This window comes from Echiichthys vipera, assembly GCF_963691815.1.
Source record: "Echiichthys vipera genome assembly, chromosome: 7".
Taxonomy (NCBI): domain Eukaryota; kingdom Metazoa; phylum Chordata; class Actinopteri; order Perciformes; family Trachinidae; genus Echiichthys; species Echiichthys vipera.
The window spans coordinates 14,834,230-14,857,601 of NC_139832.1; the positions used below are offsets into that span (position 1 = coordinate 14,834,230).

Sequence of the window (23,372 nt, forward strand, 5' to 3'; positions counted from 1 at the left end):
AATATAGTTACCAAAAAATCCTAAAACATTAAATATTTCCAGGCTCTCTACATGTGCATTTGAAGTAGGAGTTGGGGCAGCATAGCTTAGACATGTTTCTTCTGTGTCGGCTTGTTTTGTGTTAGAGGTGTGAGAGCAGTGGGGATTACAAGATTACACGCTGGGCTTGAGTTTCTGCTCAGGAGCAATTTTCACTTTATTACAGAGCAGTGATGATGCAGGCTCAGTTGTCGAAGGCACCCTGTACTCAGTAGTGTACTGTGCTAATTGTACCTGGAGCATTTTATCACATCTTGTCTCACCTAGTTAGTTTTATCTTTCACTCTTTCTGGTCTTTAAAGCTAATATCCACAGTATGTGTTTGTTTTGTTCATTCTCTTTATGTTGAGAAGCAGCCTAAGAATCAAATCTAAACGGACATCATGTTTGGAGCTTGATAATGATCATTCAGTTGTGCAGAGACTGTGCAGTGTTTAAAGTGAGGGGGTGAATCTGTATTTAAAGAGGGTTTTTTTTACTTTGAGAATATCAGATTCAAGCCATAAATTCCAGATCCATACATTTCCTTCAATAAACTGAAAGAACCATTCAGTATCAAATAAAAAAGACTGATTATCTTTAGCAGGAACCGTAAAAGGCACAGCATGGGAAAACAGACATACTGGCAAAATATGGAGTCAGTAAAATATATTTAAATCAATAATTAACTTGTGCTTATCATCATATTCAGCAGCTTTAGGTGCATACTTACAGAACCACTTTTATTTTAGCACTTTGGATAAAGGCTGAGAGATATTCAGTGCATAGGCTTTACAGATATAAGTTGGGGAAACCTTTATTTTCACCTTTGTCATTTACACATGTAAATGATGTTTGTGTTTTTGACAGCTTACGGTTCCTCTTTAGATCAGGATCAGCTTTAATTTTGGCAACTCGTGCATAATGAGTGACAATTTGACATGACTATATGATCAAGTTACAATGTGCTTAATTTAACTTTTGTATTTTTGGTAATGATGTCATGATCTATCCAGGGACAGGGGTCGCAAATTAGCCTTGGCTAGCAATCTGTATCATGTTAACGTAACCTGTTAAGTTGTTTGTTACATTTTATTTTTTTGCAGTGTCCTTGACAAAGTAATGAATACGTAGGTAAAATGTTGTTCTAACATATAATGGCTATCCTCAGGATCAGTTTGCACATAAAATAAATGCCTTAAGATTAAAATGTTGTCATATCATCAGCTTTCAATCAGCTGGCTTATTTTTGAAAACGGTTGCTCTAGATGTTTTGATTGACCTTAAACAATAAACAAATTGCACATGATCCACACCTATAAAAAATGAGGTATGCCTGTGTAGTTTGACTTGAGCATAACATTCGCCCAGATAAAGGGCACTCAAACCTTGAGCTTGGTCTGTAGGGAGTGTCCTTTATGTTAGTCCGGTCCGGTTCAGTCAGTGTGCTGCTGAGTCGGCTTTGCTCTGCTGCTGCTTTCTGGTGCTTGTGTGCTTTTCATCAGAGACTTCGTTCTTTCTCTTTAACACATTTTCTATCCAGCTCGAGCCGTGTGGTGTTCTTTCAGGGGAGCGGGCGGGGGCCACTGTGCTCATCTTCATGTTTTTGCCTGAGGTAATCAACTCTCCGTAGCCCTGTTGGTGAGAGAAGGCATATGCAGAGCGGCGGGAGCTCGTCCTGCGTACTCGCCTCAGGTTCTGCTCCTGAGGTCCTTGTCTCTTTCTGGACTGTTCGAGACGAACCTGTCAACATACAGCAGTGGAGGAAGAAGTACTTAGATCCTTTACTTAAGTAAAAGCACCAATACCACGTAGAGTAAATACATTGCATTTTAAATTATCAGCAAAATGATCTTCAAGTGTTAAAAGTAAAAGTATACATTCTGCATAAAAGTGGCCCATGTGATTGATATATTATAATGTATGGCATTATTGGATTGTTAATATTAATGCATGAATGTGTAAGCTGTCAAGGTCGAAGTGCAGCTATTATAATTGCATGGGTCCAGACTGAATCCTAAGACTCCACCCAGTTGACTGCTCTGTCTGATATCAGGCAACTAATTAAGTCCAGTGGTTCCCAACTTATGACTCCGTTCCAAAGTATCTCAGGATAAATCTGAGGGGTCATACGACGATTAATAGCGCAGAAAATAAGGAAAATTGAAAGTTCTGTTACACATATCTGTGTTGATTACCAGCCGCGACAGCAATGCTGCCATTGTTTTCACTTTGTGAGTGTGTGTGTGTGTGTGTCATCATGATAAAATGTGGTCCTGGAGACACCTGCTATAGCGAGAACTAACACAAAGGCTCATTTGATTCTTTTTTTCAGATGTTTATATGTATATCTGTCTGTCTGTCTGCGGCCAGATGATGTCACCAATATAGTGTCCCAAGCATTACAGGTGTGTAGCTGAGATCAAAATAGAGCTTGAGGTTGAAGTAGGGAAGCCAATTTGGTGATGTGGCTGGTGTGATCCCATCCCATCAAGGTCTCTAGTTATTTTGAATTTTCACTGATCTTTGCTTTTTTGGGGAATATTGGATGTGTGATTTCTTAAGGTCTCAAAAAGACATTTAAATCAAATCATCATGGAAGGAGCCCCAACTCAACATCATTGAGTTGGGGTCAGAAGTCCCAAAGGTTGGGAAGCGCTGGTTTACTCTGTAACAATGTGTTATTTTAATACAATTTTACAAGCTGAATCTGATCATATATTATGTAAAATTGTATGTAATGATACTAGTAACTATAGTTATCAATCAGTGTAGTGGAGTAGATGTATAGAGTAGCATAAGATAGAAATACTCAAGTAAAGTGCAACTACCTCAACGCTGCTTAAGTAAATGTATGAATCTGAAGAGAAACATCAATGAAGTGTTTGCACCAATGCTCTGGCTACATCAACGTTATTGTACCTTATCTGTTTGAGTTGGGAAGAGGTCTACTCTAAGGAAGCTGATGGCTATCCCGGGCACAACACACGACACAGTGGTGAGCAGAATGACCAACCACACACTCTTCTCTGATAGACAGTTACGTGCTGCACCTGAGGACACACATGTATTTATACTTAATTTCCATGAATCAGTCATTTTTCTTCACGTGTTACCAACTGAACTAAACTTACCTATGAATGGAAAATTACTTGGAAAGATGCCAAATATGCCATCACTTTGCAATGCAAATAATATGGCAAAGTACACAACCAGGCTCCCCCATATGAAGAAGTGATTGACAGCTGTCCAGTAGTGTGTGTCGAGTCCAATCTAGGAACAGATACATGCATCTTAAACATTTCTTCTGATCAACAGGGCTATTTTTGTCTGTTTATCTTACCTGAACACTTACGACAATGACCAAGGACGTTGCTATGGTAACAGCTAACGCTTGTTGGTCAGAAAAGTGGGAGCCGTCCTCTTTCACCATGACAGAGAAGGCTCCGTAGGGAACAAAGAAGAGCAGCAACGATGTGCCCATCCCCTGCAGCGTGCACAGGAAAAACTGGCGTTTGTTGAAGAGAAGGTTTTGCTGGCCGGGTTTGTAGAGGCTCGGGAAGCGAAGGCTGTTCTGGTCACTGACATCCTGCAAGAAACAGATATCATGAGTTTTATGTGATATAATTAAATATTATTGTAGGGATATGTTGATAAGCACTGAGGGCTTCATGGTAGTTGTATGGCAGATGGTTAACTCAGTATGACATGAACGATACACAATATCTTATATTGATACGTGGAAATCAGCTCTCTCTCTCTCTCTCTATTCTCCTGCTTCCTCTTATCGGCTAATTAGGGGCGTTAACTCTTTTAGTTAAACCAGCCAGATTTAGCCATGACCTCTATCAACCAATCACATCTGTGCTGTCAACATTTAAATTTATTTTCCTCTCTGTTCTCCTCCCAAGGTCATCATTTCCAGCACTCGGGTCTGAACTCACCAGAAGCCTGATCCTCTTCTCATCCATCCAGATCTCAGCATCCACTTCATTCATAACCATCACCAGTGTCTAGACTCCATCAGTGGGTATCCTACACTAATCTAATCGCCACAGATTTCTCTCACTTATCATCTTAATTCTAAATGTGTAATAAATAATTATTCACTTATATAAAGTCTCTCCTGATTGAATTGAAAAGTCAGTGCTTCATTATAATCACTTACTTGATCAAAAAGTCCCATCGCCAGAACTGGTAAAGATGTATAGACTATATTGAAGAGGGTAATGAACCACTGGTCATACACAGTCTGTGGAGAGAGGACAGTTGTATACATGATAAAATAAAAAAACGGGAAAAGGGTTGTACCTTTATATCTGGCCTTTTAAAAAGATCAGGTCAGGTGTGTGTAGCCAAATTCAACAGTCCCATTTCAGAGTAAAACTGCTGACAGAAAAAGTAGATGAGGCTCTTAAGATGCGCAAAAGAATCTTGTGCAAAAGCTGATACAAAGTGAAAATATGTGACAAAAAGTAAATGTTTAGTCAAAGGACACTAAAACACTAACAGACAGGTGAAGGGAGGTTAGAGGCAATAGACGTTCCACAGTTACTCATCAGCTATTCGTCAGTGATAGTTTTTCTATGAAATGGGATTGTTGATGTACATAATATATATTACGGTAAACGGTTTTCTTACCTGAGCTGAGAAACCACAGAAGAAGCCATACCAGAAGTGTACCAGCGTGAAGGCAAAGTTCTTGTAGAAAAAATAGCACAGGAAATTACACATGCGGAAGTAGGACCAGCGTCCGTGCACCAACAGGAGCCGCCGGAGATACCGAAACTGAGCGAAGGAATAATCTGATGCCAGAACCGCCTGCATCCCCTCCTGACCGCTGATGCCGACACCGATGTGAGCAGCTGAGGAAGAAGTATGCAGTGTGGATCACTGCCCTTTGAAACTAACATATTCAATACATACGTATAAAAACATTGTTTACACTTTGAGTCGTCAGAAGGCTAGAAAGGTGCAAGTCCATTAATCATTGACATACGGAATTATATCAGTAGAACAAACTGCGCTCATTGAAATGTCACTTTGAAACATAAGAAAGCTAAATCTAGCTATTGAAATTACATGATGCTGTAAAAATGTTCCTTAACAAAGCTTATGTTTATTTAGCTGTGAGTTAATGAGTTAGACTTACTCTTGATCATGCTGACATCATTGGCTCCATCCCCAATCGCCAGGGTAACGACCCTCTTGTGCCTCTTCACCAGCTCCACCACCTGGGCTTTCTGCATCGGAGTGACCCGGCAGCAGATGACTGTTTTACACAAACAGGCCAAGTCTAGTAAGACATGCTCCAGCTGTGGCTCAAGAGCGTGAGCCTGCAAGGAGAACGCATACATAAAATGTATTAAGCACATAATTACCAATATGTAACGTCCACCCCCTACAGCCCTACAGAGGCAACACCAAGCAACAGCTGAATGTAACATTTCCGCTGAGCTGTTGCTGCATCATTCTAGGCGCAGCAAGGGAGCAGCTCCCCTGTGAGGAAATGGACGTTAATGAAAACCTGTAATAGAGCCGAGGTCCCTCCGCAGCACAGCGGCTCGTTACAGACTCCGCACAGTCAGCAGCAGGTATAGGGATGACAAACTCAACAACATAACCATCGTTTGACAAACCTGCAAGCATCAGCAGTAAAATAAAAACGAGCAGATGATAAAATTGTAATTCCAATGATCTAATGCAACACATTTGAGTATCTTACCAAACTGTGTCCATTGATGACTAAGGCATACTCTGCAATGATGGCTTCTTCAAACACGGAGTCATCTGCCTTCTCAAAATCTCCTGCCCTGCTTACAAGACTCAGCCTGAGAATGTGCTCTTTAGAACTCCTGAGAGAGAGGAAGGCCGCTTAACGTATATTTTCAGCATGTTTATAAAAAACTTTATTAATCGTTTGCTGAATACAAAAAAATATGTGAAATGAAGGCACAGAATTTTAAAGAGGTTCCACATGTGAGGCTATAAACTCACCTGAGCTGCTGCTGTACCTCCAGCAGTGTGTGGCCAGAGACAACAAACACCTCATTCATGTCGTCTCGCAGAATGTTGCAGGAGTAGCCGATGTTCATCGCTGTCTCTGAAATGTTTTACACAATTTACATCTCTGTAGCTTTCATCTGTATCAGTTTTCTGGTCCAAAAGGTCGATTTAGGTGAATTATGCTACCTAGTTTGTCTCCTGTGAGGACCCAGATCTTGATGTCGGCTAGATTAAGACAGGCAATGGTTTCTGGGACTCCTTCCTGAAGTTTGTCCTCGATTGCTGTGGCTCCTAGAAGCTTCAGCCAGGACAGCAGTCAGTCTGCAGAGGCTAAATTAGTTTGATCGCTTCAAGGATGTAAATAAGAGGAGGCCAATGTTACCTTCAAGCCCTGCTCGATCTCCTCGTAGAGAACAGCCAGCTGATCCTCGCGACTCTCAATTACAGTGCTGGCAAACAGAAGCTTCTTTGTCCAAATATCGAAATAATCCTCGTCAAGATCTTTGTAGGCCAGAGCTAACGTACGAAGGCCTTCTCCAGCAAATTCCTGCAGAGAAGAGCAAGTCTTTTTGAAGTATTCATTCCTATGACAAATGATGTGACATTTAATTTAATAAAGGTAATTTTCAGGAGACGCAAATAAAGTATCAATCCAGCAATTTCCGAAATTTTGACAAGACTATATATTGCATAGTAGCAATACTGCAATAGTATTATGTAAACTCACTGATGTTTTTAGTACTTTGTCTGGTTTATCCACTTTTACAAGTCTTTAAATAGATGCACGGTGCACTTATTTAAAATGCAGAAATTGTGTGATGTTATCCAACTGAACAACACTTACACTGAGATGTTCTGAGGTAGTGTACATGAGGTCTTCACTGGATGGATCCAGAAGGTCAAAGATAATAGTGTCAGCTCCTTTGGAGTAGAGTTTAATCTGGCCCTGTGGGTTTCTCACTATAAAGCACAACATGAGTTTTCTGATCAAATCCTATTTGCACTCATACAGCAAATACATGGATCACAGAACACAAACAGAAAAATGTACATAGACTGTTAACTTCAAGCTAGTCTTAGAAAATAAAGATGTATTACTAATTATCACAGGTATTATTAAAAATGCTAAATAAGTCAGTAGAGAAACAGACTTGCTGTTAATATGCACACTATGGCACGATGAAGACTAAGTGAGCATTGTTGTGCTGTTATAAGTGAAGACCTAACCAATGACACTCATTCTCTTGCGCACGTTGTTGAAGTCCAGTATGGCCAGCAGCTGGTAAGTAACAGCTTGTCCCATCTCACACAGTGTGATGGTCTCAGGGGTTCGGGTCCTGCAGACAAACCCAAAGTTTCGTGCCGCAGTGACCAAGGCTCCCTCGTCAGGTGACTGGGCCTGGTACACCAAATTACCTTCATGTTAACAGAAAGGAGAACCACCACTTATATATATATATATATATATATATATATATATATTCAGTTATTTCTGTTCATTTTTACTGCTACTTCTGGACCGTATGCACAGTTTACCTTCGCTCTTCTCCTCTGGCATGACAGTGTGGCACAAAGCCAGAAGTCTGAAGAACTCCTGTGCTGCAGGATCCTCCAGTTTAATGGCTTCAACCAGGCTGCCATCATAAAACTTAAAGTTTCTGTCACAGAGAGCGTTGAAGGAAAAGTCCACACAGGCTGTTTTCTGAGGGCACATGGACCACCAACATAGTTTATTAGTGTTTTCACAGAGTTAAGAAGTTTCGATTGTTATGCCTTAGACTTACTTCTGTAATTTCCACCTTCTGCTCAAATTCATCATAGACGTCACCTAAGAGAAAAAGTTATGGCTTAAATATCAGAAATATTGATATCATTGTGATAGGTTATCAGTTCTATATGGGGGATCAGTGTTGGTGTTTTGAAGTTCAAACTGACACCGTTTCTTTTGAGTGAAACCGCTGATTGATAAATGTTTTTCCCTGAAATCTAATACATAATAAATCCGACCAATGTTCATGGCAAACATAATGATAGTTATTTCTGTTTCTCAAAATTATAATTATATAATTTCAAAAGGCTTTTCTGTATTTTATTTTTTTTTAACATTTATCATTATGTCACATTTTGGTCAACAAATCAAATTCATCTATATACAGTATATATATATGTATATGTATTAAAAAATAATTGAAATAAAATAAGACAGAATTGTTTATTGTGTGTATATTCTTACATTAGAGCGTTTCAGACAGATGGTGAATTCAGGTTTATTCAGACAGACAGTATGAGAAAGATAATGAGTTTTTTTTAAACACTAAAGCATGAAAACATGTTTTGGTAGAAACCGAAAACGCAAGTATGAACCTGAAAATGACCATAATATGGGATGTTTAAAGACTTAAAAGCACCATACCGTACGTCTGTCCATTAATTGAGCACTTGCTGAAGACCATGATGTTTTGGGTGAGGGTGCCCGTCTTGTCTGTGAAGATGAACTCCACCTGGCCTAGCTCCTCATTCAAGGTGGTGGTGCGAGCTTCCGCCCCAGTGTCCGTCTGATTGTAGTACATCCTCTGGTCCCAGTTAATGAAGTAACTGTGGCCGAGCCGCAAAACCTCCACACTGAAGGAAGATTTAACCGAACATTTAATTGCAAAAAAATAGTGGTAAGAGAGATGTTATATAGCATTTTGGAAATACATGTCGTCCTTACCTGACATACAGTGAGATGGGTACTACAGTGTTGAGGATGATGATGTAGGACCAGAAGGTGAGGAAGCCAGAGAAAACCGCACTGCTCTGAAACTCATCTCGTTGCAGAAACACCTGGAAGGTTCTGCCAATCCAGTTCTCCCAAACAGTGTTCCCAATGGCCAAAATAACTCCCATACAAATGAGGAAGGCAAAGATCTGAAATAAGATAAATCATTTTATGTTCTAACAAAATAGTTGTGGTTTAATAATAGCATCCATAAAAAAAAAAAAAAAAAAAAAAATTCCGGTTCCGGCGCTGTGTCGAGCGGCAGCCAGCATCAGTTACTCTCTTGATTATGTTAGCTTATTGTCACTCTGATCCTTTCCCACCTTTGTATTGAAACTGTTGCACAATAATTTCCCTCGGGATAAATAAAGCTTCTTGAATCTTGAATCTTGAATGTAAGAGCAACAAACAACTTACCCACAAAACCAAAGTGTTCATCAGTTTGTCGATACTGGTTCTTTTAAATGTAGTCCCTCCACAGTTCTGCATGAGTTTGGTTTGCAAACCTGTTGAAGACATCTATCAGTGTTGGGCGGACAACAACAACAAGAGGGTGAACGGCTAATGGATCTGGAGGATGAAAGCATCCAAACAAAAAAAGTCATACCAGCAAAGATGACCATCCCAAAGCACCACTCAGTGTTTCTGAGTACACAACCTCGCAGCAGCATTTTCTCATTATCCAGAGGGTATCTATTGTCTCGCCAGTATAAAGTTCCTGTGAATTTATCCAACTTGCTGTTCGGCGGCTCACAAATGACTTCTCCTGAGGAAGAAAGCAAACGCAGTCTTAGCAACACCAGTCGTTAGTTTACATGCATTCACACTACAAAGTCAACATGTCCATACAGTAAGCCTGAAGTGTCCACAAGTGATTTATTTAATGTAAAAATAAACGTATATGTCAAGCGACATCTTACCATCAAAGTCCATCAGTTTTGTAACATCTCCCAAATCTAAGGTGACGGTCAAAGACTGACGAACTTTCAGATTTGTCTCTCTGTTTGGGGCGAAATGGGAAAAAAACAAATCTATGATGACATAGAAATGTAACAGTGAACCGGTTTAATGTTAATCAAATACAAGAGTTGTGACCTCTCAGTTTCCTTACTCATGTGTGCTCGATTATAGTTCACATTTCTTCCGTTTTACCTCCCGTAACCAGTGCAGCACTTACCCGTCCAGCTCTGCAGTCTCAATATAGCACAGTCCATAGGGCTCACTGCTACAGAGGAGGAGGATGTCAGCCTGTGTGTAAAACCAATACGACACAATCAGTGGTGAGAAAATAATATCAATAAATCAATGTCTGCCCCACTGAAGTCAGCGGCTTCTGAATCTCCCAGAAGAAACCTTTAATTGTTGACCACAACCTCTTTTATGTGAACACGAGAGACAGAATTAAACATCCTCTCCTCAGCAGCACAAAATCCTCCAATCATATTTTTCATGTTTGTATACAATGCTATATTTTATTCATGTAATCCCATCATATCTTGTCAATCTCTCATCAAAAATATTTGACTATACCATTGACCCTGTGTTAACTTATATATATATATATAACTAATAGAAATTTGAATACTTCTACTCACTGCAACAAACTGATTATTCTCTAGTTTGATGATATCCCCCACTCGAATGTTCATCCATTTCTCACTCTTCAAACTTAGAATTTGAAAAAAACAAAAAACAAACAAAACATCATGATTAAACCACATAAGTGTCCTTGGACACATAGTACATAATCATTTGTGCATGTAATTTTGACTCTTCAGCAGTAACACAAAACATCTTTTAAATGAGAAAGAGGATAAAGTACCTTCCCCTGATGAGAACCTGAGACTGGCGGTTGTTGACTTGCTGGTCACTCTTATGTCTGAACTGAAATTTTTTTTTAAAAGTGCTAATTATTTTACCATGTGAGATAAAAGAGGAGCATTTACAAGTGAACAGTTGCACTCACATAATCATCTGTGGCATCCTTCACAGCGGTGATTACCAGCACCAACACCAAAGGCACGATGGTTGTGAACCAGGACAGAGAGGAAATTTCTGGAATTAACTAAAGAGAAGAGCTGGTTAGCTCAAAAAACATTATCAATATAAGCCAATATATGTCTACGCATAGTTTCCCCTACCTGCAGAATCAACAGCACTAAGAAGTAAGCGTTTGCCACCCTCTGGAACTGCTCAAACAAGTTGATAGGCAGGAAGGTGAGGATGTTGTACTTTGAGGTTTTGATGTGATTGTCCTGAATAAGCACACATTCAGAAACAGTACTGATGAAATAGCCACCGCCTACACGTGTGAGTAAACCAAACCTGCTGTCATTTTGAGGTCTACTTACTGCATAAGAGAACTTGTCATTGTAGTCCTGAGCGTTGGCTTTCACATGGCGTTCCTTCTCTACATACACATTATCCAGAGACAAGTTTATAAAAGTTCACATACATACAATAAATAAAATACTTTAGACTACTATCTTTAAAGTAGCAGTGAGAGTTTCCATGGGAACGGCATTATTATGAAATATTATTAAATCCCACATGCAGTATATATGCATGCATATATAGTACACAATTATCCAGTTCATGTATATCCATGAAGTGTTTATTTATTTATTTAGTTGCACTATTTGTATACTGTACAATTCACAGAACACTTGACTTGTAAATTGACATTTTATTTAAACTGTATTATAGGTAATTGGTGCTTCTTAAAAATATTTATTAATATTAAAACCTATTTTCTAACATACTGTGTGAACAATATAGTCCTGTCTATTCTTTACCTTTATGTCCAGATTCCCTTGTTCCTAGCTGCTATGTCTACTTCTATGTAAGTACAAATTAAATGTATGTATAGGCCTACTCACATCTGCCTAATGAAGTTGAATATGATTCTGATCTTTGATTTTGCTATTAAAGTCTATTGAAGAGGGGTAAGCCCTCAGACGGTCTCAACAGAAACAATACCAGTTGAATTTTCATGTGGAAAATGGCATGAAGCTCCTTCTTTTCTTCCAGTGCCTTTTAACAAATGGATTCAACTACGTACAGTGAAAATGGCAGAGACATTGACAGAGATGGCACCTGCCATCCCCTTCCTGTCCTACAGGAGTGCTTGGCCCACGTTTCCACATCTTCTGCCCTCCACTTCCGCCTGCAAACCCACTCCCAGTTCCCTCTTCAGCTCTCCAGTATGTACTCACTCTTTTGCCATTATTCCCTGCCAGACTGTCTTTTGTGCTATCCCAGCCATAGCGTTCCACCTGCCTTATGTGACCCATTTAATGCGTTTTTTGCTGGAGTATGGTCTGGCTACACCGGCTTATTATTCTGGGATAATGGAGAAAAAAGAGCTCAATCACAATCATCTTGGGCAGAGCTAAGCTGATGATGTCCTTGTAAAATAAACAGTTTTGCGGATATTTATCCCAGCACTGTACATCAGGTAAGCCAGACTAGATAAAATACAGCTGTAAGAGTATGTGGCGCGTCGACTGGTCCGAGCTTGCCCTTTTTTGCCCAAGAACTCAAGACCTCATCTGTAATTACTCTCTTTGGCATTCATTTCATGGCTCATATGTCAAGGTGATGCATTAAGACTCATTATCATTCACAGTCATGCTTCTTAAACAGTCGCAACAGGAAATAAATTCATTCACAACAACACAATAAATGCCAGTCATCTGTAAGATGACAAAACCATTTATCAAAGCACTCTTGACTTTCAACACAGAAATGCACAAAGCAGCAGACTGCTATATCTGTCGTTTCCAAACGAGGTTAAATCATTGTTGAATTATGCATAACGCACATGCACAGAGCTGCAACGGGATAGACCTTCTCACACAACACACTGGCCTCCTCTTGCTATCAGTTACTATGATGATTAATTATTAAGAAAGGCTTTGGTCTGCTTAAACATTTCATTAGAAGAAGTGTAAATGCAATAATGTTTTTCTGATGGAGCACAAAGTTATCTCGGCTTTCTAACAGACTGATTTCTGGAGGAGCTTTTTCTTTTCTTGAGTAAGACTGCAAGTTTGAGCAGCGTACAGAGAAATGCTTCTTAAATGCTTCAGGAAATGATTCAGACCTGAGTTTAACATCGATACAGGAAGCTTTTAGATGATCAGTTCCTGCAAGTACATTTTTGCCAAAAGGATGACAACACAATAACTGTAAAGTTCCCTCTATTTTAGGTTTTAATATAATATCAAATGTACTTGAATCACTTAAAAAAATAACCAAATTGGAGTCTCTCCCTGCGAGGCATAAGGTCACTTCCCTGTGTAATGCTACAAATGACAAACAAATGCTCATGACACACACAGAAGTCACACATGCCCAGAGAGCCTGGTCTCTCTAAACCTGTGCAGTGCACCAAGTCAGGATGACGAGTTACAGCCGCCTGAGAGACAACAGATGTCTCCAGCTTTTGAAAAGCCAAACAAAAGATGAAGGTGTACACCTCAAATGAACCTGCAACCAGTTACACAACAAACACATGTTGTCTTGTTGGTCTCCTCTCGTCGTTTTAGATCTAGAAAATAAAATGTCTTACCAATGTGAGTATTTCTCCTCCAGAATGCCATCTTCTCTGGGGACCTCCCAAGGGTTTCCCTAAATGTTGTGGAAAAAAACAGGTTTAATATAAGTAATAAATGCAATTACTTCACTACTGTGCTTTACTTGAACCTTTCCATTTATTTACTCCACTGTATGTCAGAGGCAAAATCGATTTATCTGATAGCTTTAGTTACTTTGCAGATCTAAATTATTAATACATAATATGATCAACAAATAAATTAGATGTGATGTATTATTATAGGTATGGATGGGATAATACACATTCATCTGAAATGAGACATTATGAGTACTTTTACTTTTTGTACTTATATTGAGTACTTTTGTAGTTTTATTTAAGTAACCATTTTGAATGCAGGACTTTAACTTAAAACATCTGAATACTTACTCCACCACTACAAGTACTGCACTTAAGTACAATTTACTTTACTTAAATATTTCAACTCACTTTATACTCCACTACATCTATTTGACAGTTTATTCGCTTTACAGATTGAGAGTTTACAAACAAAATATACGAACGAGCCTTTCAAATTCATTGTTATAGTTTAATTGAGGCGACTGTAAAACTGATTAAATCAATCAATTCAATACAACAATTAAATGCTACTTACACATGGACCCATCAGTAAAGGTCCTCCAGTCATATGATAGGCTATATAACAGCAGGGTAATCCCTAGTGAACAGTGTCTCCTTTGCAAAAGATCCTGGGTGAGCAACACCAAGCTGAGTGTAACCATAACAAATGTAGAGTTAGCCTACTTAAAAAGAAATCTATTTGCGTGGATAATAAATGGTTATTTCTTACCTTGCACAAGTTGGTCACATGCGCAGCCTTGTATTGTCTCCATGTATCCATTCATTTATTGCAAGCTCCGATCAATTATCCTCCTCCTGAATGATGAATCACGATCATGGATGCTCTGGTGTAAATGAACAGCAAAGCCTGTTCAGCTGCGCTGAGAAGAAGAAGAAAAAGAAGAAGAAGAAGAAGAAGTCAGCTGTGTGGGGCGTGAAATGGCTGCAGAGATCAACCAACTGAGGATCCCACCCCCAAGGGAGATGACATGGAGCATCTCTCTCTCTCTCTCTCTCTCTCTCTCTCTCTCTCTCTCTCTCTCTCTCTCTCTCTCTCTCTCTCTCTCTCTCTCTCTCTCGGTATACAGATACAGGATCTGTTCTTCCAGGGAGTCCTGGAAAGCGACAGATGAAAACAAACCAGGAATGATTTTAAATAAATGTATGTAAATAAATCAGATCTGTATTGTGCTCTTACAGTTGTGTTTTTATAAGTATTTACCAGTATTGTAAAAACATGATCAGTTAGTTTACACAACTTGGTTAGGGATCCATATTTTGTGAGTGAGTGTGTGTGTGTGTGTGAAGATAATCATTTGTCACATTCAGTGTTGTTTTAATTGTGTCCATCGACATTGTGTTGAGCTGGCTCCTCTGATGGTTTATTACTCAGAACCATCTGAGGAGCCTTCATTGGAAACTGACTAAAAAAATACCTGGCAGGTGATTGGATGAACCATCTGTCAATCAAACTCTCACTTAAGTCAATCAGGAGCAGAGAGAAAGAAAAGTCTTAAGTGTCGTTCTATTCTCTCAATGAAGAAAAGCTCTCCAGTTCTGATTTGAACAGTGGTCGCTTCTTGTGCTGTTGCTCCCGCCTCCCCCCTCAACTGCCAGTAGCTCCTCAAAGGACACCGACTGGTCTGCGGACAACACAAACGTGCTATCAGAAGAATCTGGCTGCTGTGCAATGTAACCAGATGTTGATATTTAAGATGGGAAAATGGATAAAGATCAATTAATTATATAACATCATGCTGCACGTTGTTTGATATACTGAGTCATTGTGGGAACTGGGAAATTTAGCGAGAAGTATAGCGTCACAACCCTCTCGGACACAGTCAAGTGCAGACAGACAAGAGGAAGGCAGTGTTTGTCCAGCGTGCCAGTTCGATCTATAATAATAACAATAGAGTGATTTGTAGAAAACACTAACACAGTCAATTATAACTATAGGCCTACCCAAAGGCAGATTAATGCACAGGCTGGCCCAGGCTGCAGCCTAGGGGCCCTGGGTGTGCAGACCATTTTAATTTTTTTTTTATTTACTACACTGGGAGAGAAAAAACTTGCCTCATATTGGGGCCCTTAGAAACATTTTTAAAAATTAAATCACTGATTGGATTGATATGGGACACATTTACCCAATCAGCTGCCATCATGTGGCCGGGTTCATAAGGTCAGTTTTGTTGTCAATGATACGTCACTCACTGTTAGCAGACAGTATAGCAGCAAAATGTCAGAAAGGAAATGTGATAGAGGAGCACGAAAAAGAACGACTGAAAGAACAATGGGACCGAGATCTACTAAAGAAAATTCATAAATGACAGGATTTTTCAAGGTTGCGGACTTTTCTTATGTTCTAGCGGGGTTTTTTTTCTAAAAAAGCATGATTAATAATGTAGGGGGCCCAAACAAACAGTAACCTAGGGGTCCATGACCACCTTATCCCGCCACTGGGCCTACCAGCAGTAGGCTACCACGATGCTACTGAATTTCCCTCATGGAGCCTTGAATTGTCTAGACACTGGTTCCCACAAGATGTCGCCAAAGCTTCACAGAGTTTGCAAAGCTTTCTTGATTTTAAAGAATGTAATATGTAAACACACACACACACACGTATACATACAGAGAGGCAGGCATGACGAACCAGACTCACACTACCAGCTGGTACTGTCATGATCGCTTGTGATTGGTCGAACGACAGAGGAGGCGGGACGAACGCTGTGGACTTTGTTCTCTGTAAATCTCTTGAAGTGTGGTAGAAGTTTGTTAACAGTCAACCACTGACTGGTTACACTGCACACAACAGGCTGGACTTAATTCTTCAGAATTCTGTCTAAATCGATGGTCAGGCACATGGGCAAGGCAAGTATCATGCAAGTCTGGTCTTTTTCTCGTCTTATTTATAGTTTTTTATTTCAAGGTGCTGAGGCTCTGCCAGCTGATCAGGCTACTGAGCATGCAGCAGTAACCTCAGCTCAGATTAGGCTTCACTGATGAGGATGAAAACTGTTGAGGAACTCAATGGACATGGAAATTGAATTAGAGCATTCATTTATTTATTTATTTATTCAATATCCAATTGTAGAAACAGGAAATAATGAAAGGGGTTTCAAATCCATTAATTAATGCATTATTAAATAGAGGAACTATATAAAGATTTTCCAAATTAAGCTTAAATAAGTAAACAAAAAATAAATATGTCATTTAAAAATAAATTGATGACTATTTAAAAATCTATTTAAAAATGCAGTCTTAAAAACAGACATAAATGATTAAGTTCATTAACCGAATGAAGAATAAAACTTTTTAATAAGGCATTTAAAAGGGTGATTCCTTCTCTTTTTCAAATCCATTTCTTTGTGGCTTTTTAAAATCGAATATGGGATTTAGTAAAGTTGTGCTTCTGGAAAACCGTCTTGCACCTCAGGAGAGGGAAACGGGGAACAGTCCAAGCTGTGTACAGTAAGGATGGGGTGTTGTTGACCCCAACTGTGGAGGAAGGAGCACTTTGAGGAACTCTTGAATCCGACATGTTGTAGAGGCAGTGCTAGAGGCTGATGGGGGATCGTCGTCAATATACCTGAAGTCACTAAGGTAGTCAAACTCCACAGTGGCAAAGCCCCATAGCTTGATAAGATCCATCCAGAAATGCTGAAAGCTTTTTGTGTGGAGGGGCTGTCTTGGTTTACACGTCTCTTCAACATTGCGTGGGAGTCTGTGAGGAGTCTTAAAGAGTACAAAAGAGTGGTAGACCCAGATGGTGGTTCCCCTGTTCAAAAAGGGAGATCAAAGAGTGTCCCAATTCCAGGGGTATCACACTTCTGGCTGGCGTCTCCCTTAGAAATAGGATGATAAGCTCAGCCATCCGTGAGGAACTCGGAGTAGAGCTGCTGCTTTTTTGCGTTGACAGGAGCCAGTTGAGGTGGTTCGGGCATCTGGTAAGGATGCCCCCTGGGCGCCTTCCTAGGGAGGTGTTTCAGGCACGTCCAGCTGGGAGGAGGCCTCGGGGAAGACCCAGGACTAGGTGAAGGGATTACAAAGCCACACTGGCGTGGGAATGCTTTGAAATTCCCCAGTCAGAGCTAGTTAATATGGCCGGGGAAAAGGGAAGTTTGGGGTCCCCTGCTGGAGCTGCTGCCCCTGGGATCCTGGATAAGGGGTTGGAGATGAATGAATGAATGATCACAACTATATTCAACTGAAAGGCTTACTGTTACTTTAGAAGTAAACTGCCAGAAAGAGTAAACTGCCAGAAAGAGTAAACTGCCAGAAAGAGTAAACTGCCAGAAAAAGAGTTGGCTATACTGAGTATACCCACTTCCTTCCCTTCCTTCCACTACACCCCTGCAAGTCAGCTTAAAGATGGTCAATTTATCAATAGCTATCTGTGGTTAAGCTACAATCAAATTCATAATTTCATTGCATGCATCTTCATCTGCCAACTAAAATGATGTCATGTTATTCTTTACACACAGAATGGCTGCGGTGCATCTTCTGAGGCAGTGCCGCTCCACGGGCATGGCTGTCTCTCATTTTCACACCAGCAGCCGTGCCTCTTCCAAACAGCACTACAAAATGCTGGTGCTTGGAGGCGGCAGTGGGGGCATTTCAATGAGTGCACGGATGAAGAGGATGATGGGAGCTGAGAATGTGGCTGTGGTGGAGCCCAGTGAGGTAAGGATCCAATAGATTATGATCATTATTTTCCATACCTCTCCTTGTGTATCACACAAACAGTAACAGTTTATTCTGTCTTGTAAAGCTGGTGTCTCCTATTTTTTCAGATGCACTATTATCAGCCAATATGGACCCTGGTTGGTGCTGGTGCAAAAACTGTAACCTCATCAGGTCGTTCCACCGCAAGTGTTATGCCATCTGGAGTGAAGTGGGTGAAATCAAAAGTTCAGGAAATAAACCCAGACATAAATACTGTCCGCACAGACGATGGGACTGAAGTATGTTTGCTTTAGGAAACAGTTTTTTTGACAGTATGTATATTCAAGTCTGTATATGTATATTGATCTATTTGCATCTGGCTCTATTTAGTCTTTCTTTCCCATTGCAGATCTCCTATGAGTATTTGATTGTGGCTCTTGGTTTACAACTCCATTATGAGAAGGTGAAGTAATGCCTTGTTCATTTATAGTAAACTTGTGCCATTGCATACAAATTAAATAACATCCCAGGAAACTTATACTCTTCTTATTTGTAGATCAAAGGACTGCCAGAAGGATTTGAATATCCAAAGATTGGGTCAAACTACTCAGTCCAAACTGTGGAGAAAACGTGGAAAGCACTGCAGGACTTCAAAGAGGGCAACGCTATATTCACTTTCCCCAACACTCCTGTGAAATGTGCTGGTGCTCCACAGAAGATCATGTATCTATCTGATGCCTTTCTCAGAAAAGTACTTACATTTCTGAATGAAATGAGAGTGTTTAGCATTTTTAAATCAAGTGTTGTTCAAATTAAAGGAAGATGTGTTTCTGCTACTATCCCAGACAGGAAAAAGGGTAAAAGCCAATATAATATACAACACATCTCTACCTGTGCTCTTCGGGGTGAAGAAATATGCTGACTCATTGTGGGAGATTGTGAAACAGCGTGACCTACAAGTGAACCTGAGGCAAAACCTAATTGAAGTGCGGGCAGACAAGCAAGAAGCTGTGTTTGAAAATCTTGACAAACCAGGCGAAACCAAAGTGTATGAGGTAACTATGTCACTCTACCTCCACAGTAGCTTCTACATACCACCACATTCTACCATACCAGTCAGAGACCAGTTTGGCCATCTTTAAGAGGCTGTGAAAGGGTCTGGCTTCAAGTTTGAGGGAATCTATTGGTATCCTAAGAAACTAAATGATCCAAGGAATCTGTCAGTACCAATCCACCTCATTCCAACTTGTCTGGAAGGCGGTTAAATAATGCTCCAAAGTCAGGCTAAATGCTAGGACGGGACAATCTGGCAGGGCCATTTGCAAAGGGGTCCCTTCACCTCTGACCTCAAGATAGCTGAATGAAAAGGGGTTTTATGGGTACCTACAGAAATGACCACGTCATGATAATCATGACGTTTTCTCATGAAGAACAAATGTGTTATTTTATTCTAAAATGGAGAATCTGAATATTTGTGCTAACTGGGATCGATAAACAGTGCTGAATGTCATAATTTTGGTTTGACTAGAAAGCTGCGACACATTCAATAGATTCACTCTAGATTTACAAGTCAGCTCACCACAGCCTCTGAGCCCGCCAGTTGGAACATTAAAATTTTAATGTTTCATGTTATTTAATGCACGAACTACATGCCATGAGTCAGTGCCCCACTTGGGCCACCCCAGTCAAAAAAGTCTGGACACGCCCCTGCATACAATGGACAACCTATTCCCCGATGTGATACACTTCCTCTTTAAATCCTTAAAATTATGGTTTTTTTTGTCAATTGTGGCTGTATGTTATGAACAACCTAATACACTACATTGTGTTTCTTCATTTGCACCTAAAGAGACTCTTAAACTTTGCTGTTTCACTTCATCAGTATGAAATGCTTCATGTCACACCACCAATGGGACCCAATTTGGTGATTAAAGGCAGTCCACTGGCAGATGAGGCTGGCTGGCTGGATGTCAACAAAGACAACCTCCAACATAAGAGGTATCCAAATGTGTTTGGGATTGGAGACTGTACCAACCTGCCCACAATCAGAACGGCCGCTGCAGTCGGTAAGTGATTATTGTGGCATTAGTTCACCATCAGTTTAGCTTAAAAACAAACCTCTATCTCATCCCGTAAAAGAACAAGTTGTCATAACAAACTTCCCCTAACTAGAATATATTAAATGATTGAACCAGAATGTAGACCAAATTCACGTTGTTTGCGTCGATCAGATGCAAGAAAATTGGCCAATCTTTGAATGTGCTGTGGATGGATACTCTTCTATACTTGGTGCACGTTGTATAGTTATAGTTTGTATAAAAAGGTTTAATGTGGATTTTCTTTCTGTATACTAACTGCTAAAGGAGTCTACTAGGACAATTATTATGCTGTTTACTGTACAGAATTAGTATGAAGGAGGGATTTGGGACACATTATTAGGCTTGGTTCATAAAAAGAGAATTTACACATTTATCTAAAAAGCTTGCCATTTGTTTTCTCGTTCTCAGCTGCACAGACCGCTATCTTGAACAGAACCATCAGCAAAGTACTGAAAAATGAGAAGCCTGATAAGACGGTGAGTGACACTCTTTTTATGTCTACGTGCCAGCGACAGTGACATTTTATAGGGTATAAGGTCAACTTTAATCCGACAAAGTAATGCTTTGAAAAAATGCTGTTCATCATTCAACGCCATAACTGAGGAACAGAAGAGGTGACATTTGGTCAGATACTTAAATTGTGCCATTAATCTTGAAAGTGGTGATTGTATGGATCTGTGCTACCCGGTGGGAGATGTGTGTGAAGCATCCACGTTTCACACAAAAATACACTATTGTTCAATTCCTTCAAAGTCATCACAACACATATTATCTAAGTCTGGACAGTTTGCATGTTAAACTGCAGCTTGAATGGGCAGTATTTCTTGTTGATTGTGACAAATATAAAAATGACTCTGTTGGAAGCACCTCTATTGAAAAATGTGCAAACACATAATCAGTAACCTCTTTGTTTACAGTATGATGGCTACACCTCATGTCCGTTGGTTACAAGCTACAACACAGTGATTCTGGCAGAGTTTGACTACAATGTACAACCACTGGAAACGTTTCCCATCAACCAAGCCAAAGAAAGAAGAACCATGTACCACATGAAAGCTGATATGATGCCACACCTCTATTGGCACGGGCTTCTACGGTATGTACTAAAGGTAGCCTAATGAACATGGTGGTGATGGATCGTAGCTCATTTTATTAATGTTCTTTATTTATCTTCCATCAGGGGCCTTTGGGGTGGACCAGGACCATACAGGAAACTCTTACATCTTGGGATGAAATGAGACCTCAGCATCAGTTTGCAAGTTAACAGCTAATTCCTTAAACTTTTAGGGAAGTAAGAATCAAATTAAATCCATCATCCTCTAAACAGGTGGACACATATAGGGGCTAGTGTGGTGGTGATACAGGGTTTCCCACAGTACATTACAGCTTAGGCGGCCACCTGAGCCACACACATCTGACGCTTTAACTAACGTCTTTTGCCTCCCTGTTTAGTTCTTCAGCTCTATTAACCTGGACCACTAGACACAAGTTACTTGCACGAGCCAAGTTATTAGGATGAGACCAGCTTGTTCCCAACTACGGTTCGGAGCGTGGAAGCTGTAAAGGTAATTTACATATACTGTATATATATATATATATAAATATATATATATATATATATACATTTGTTTATACGGCCCAGAACACATTCAATGATAAATTTGTTCAAATTTAAATGGTAACATAATGTAAATGAACAATTAAAAGTGTTGATTACATTCATTCATCTTCAACCGCTTATCCCGGGGTCGGGGTTGCGGGGGGTGCTGGAGCCGATCCCAGCTGACATTGGGCGTGAGGCGGGGTACACCCTGGACAGGACGCCAGTCTATCGCAGGGCACATAGAGACGAACAGAGACAGACAACCACTCACAATCTACGGGCAATTTAGAGTCATCAATTTTGTTTTTTTCAGAATATTGAAGGGGTGTTTAACTCTACAGCTGTAACCACTGTGTTAAGAGTACAATTGGAGTATGCAAATAATCCAGTCTTAAAGTTCATCTTCAGTTTAAATGATAAAGCATCTAGTGAGTGAAAATGTTTTTTCTTCACGGTAATAAATCATCATCTGTGCTACTTAACATTTTGTATGAGTTTACGATACAAACTACCACAAGTGCTTTTTTTAACACTTAAAAATCAGTTGAAATAAAGTTGTGTACATAGTGATTAATTTGAGCGCTTGACTGAGTTATATTTAAAGTGTTTGACAACTACTGCATTTAAAATCTAAAGACAACTTAGGGTTCACACACACACACACACACACACACACACACACACATAAAATTCCTAAAAATAACAGGCAAACTCACAGCCCAAAATGAATCCAAATCACAAATTGTGTTAACATAGGCTATTTGGGTTAATTGTGTTATTGTTAGTCTATGCATTGAATATAATATGAAATATCCATAAAACATGTCACTTTGTCAGAGGTCCCCAGTTTACTCAATGATAGAAAAGGTTGGGAACTATTGATCTTTTGTTTATTTTTGTTGCTGATGCAATGTTTCTATCACATATTACAGTTCAGAAATACATTTCAAAATACAGTCAGATATAATTCACATTACCAGAAGCTCAAATCAATTTAAATTCTTCTAGAATATTGGTGCTTCTTTTTATTTTTATTATTTTTATTATTATTATTATTATTGTTATAATTATTATCAGTTCTCTGTTTTTGAAGTGTTATTGAGGTGCAAAAGTGTCTCAGTTCGACAGTAAACCTTTTGAGGCTGGATTTGTGGATGTGGAACTTTCCCAGTATGATGAGGACCTGCACACGTAGTTTACATCGTCCGGACCATGAAGTGCAAAATACAAATACATTATTATGTATACTTTTACTTGTTTTTTTCTGTTAATAGAATAATCCAAATCTTTCCAAAACACATTTGTATATCCACAGCGATGAAACAGATGAAACATTGTTTTCTTTCCAAATGGTTAAAATCACATTTACAGGGAACTGTTAATCTAGGAGACGGGTTTGGGTTCCTGTGTCCCCCTCACCCAGTAAAACAGGAATAAGGAACCGGACTCTCCTCACGTTTACAGTCTACCAGGTGATATTGTCATGGCCGCTTTTGATTGGTCGAACGGCAGAGGGGGGCGGGACGACTGTGCTGGACTTCAACTCTT

General features: G+C 39.7%; 2 protein-coding genes across 2 annotated transcripts; one reads left to right on the plus strand and one right to left on the minus strand.

The window, feature by feature from the left end:
* Positions 1-1,458: 1,458 nt before the first annotated feature.
* Positions 1,459-14,233, minus strand: atp8b4 (ATPase phospholipid transporting 8B4; the record flags this gene model as incomplete). Its single annotated transcript, XM_083916443.1, has 27 exons — positions 1,459-1,761; positions 2,941-3,071; positions 3,153-3,291; positions 3,362-3,607; positions 4,187-4,270; positions 4,660-4,883; positions 5,171-5,354; positions 5,744-5,873; positions 6,016-6,121; positions 6,211-6,322; positions 6,407-6,571; positions 6,869-6,984; positions 7,252-7,440; positions 7,561-7,726; positions 7,809-7,852; positions 8,438-8,646; positions 8,738-8,934; positions 9,203-9,291; positions 9,393-9,551; positions 9,706-9,785; positions 9,963-10,033; positions 10,381-10,453; positions 10,608-10,669; positions 10,752-10,850; positions 10,927-11,040; positions 11,137-11,195; positions 14,191-14,233. 27 exons carry the CDS (start codon positions 14,231-14,233, stop codon positions 1,459-1,461), a joined length of 3,594 nt encoding a protein of 1,197 aa, XP_083772569.1.
* A 3,709-nt stretch (positions 14,234-17,942) lies between these two features.
* On the plus strand, positions 17,943-21,491 carry LOC310949181 (sulfide:quinone oxidoreductase, mitochondrial-like; the record flags this gene model as incomplete). Its single annotated transcript, XM_083916527.1, has 9 exons — positions 17,943-18,140; positions 18,251-18,421; positions 18,532-18,585; positions 18,679-18,873; positions 18,968-19,177; positions 20,005-20,188; positions 20,630-20,697; positions 21,139-21,317; positions 21,402-21,491. 9 exons carry the CDS (start codon positions 17,943-17,945, stop codon positions 21,457-21,459), a joined length of 1,317 nt encoding a protein of 438 aa, XP_083772653.1. The 3' UTR covers positions 21,460-21,491.
* Positions 21,492-23,372: the final 1,881 nt, after the last annotated feature.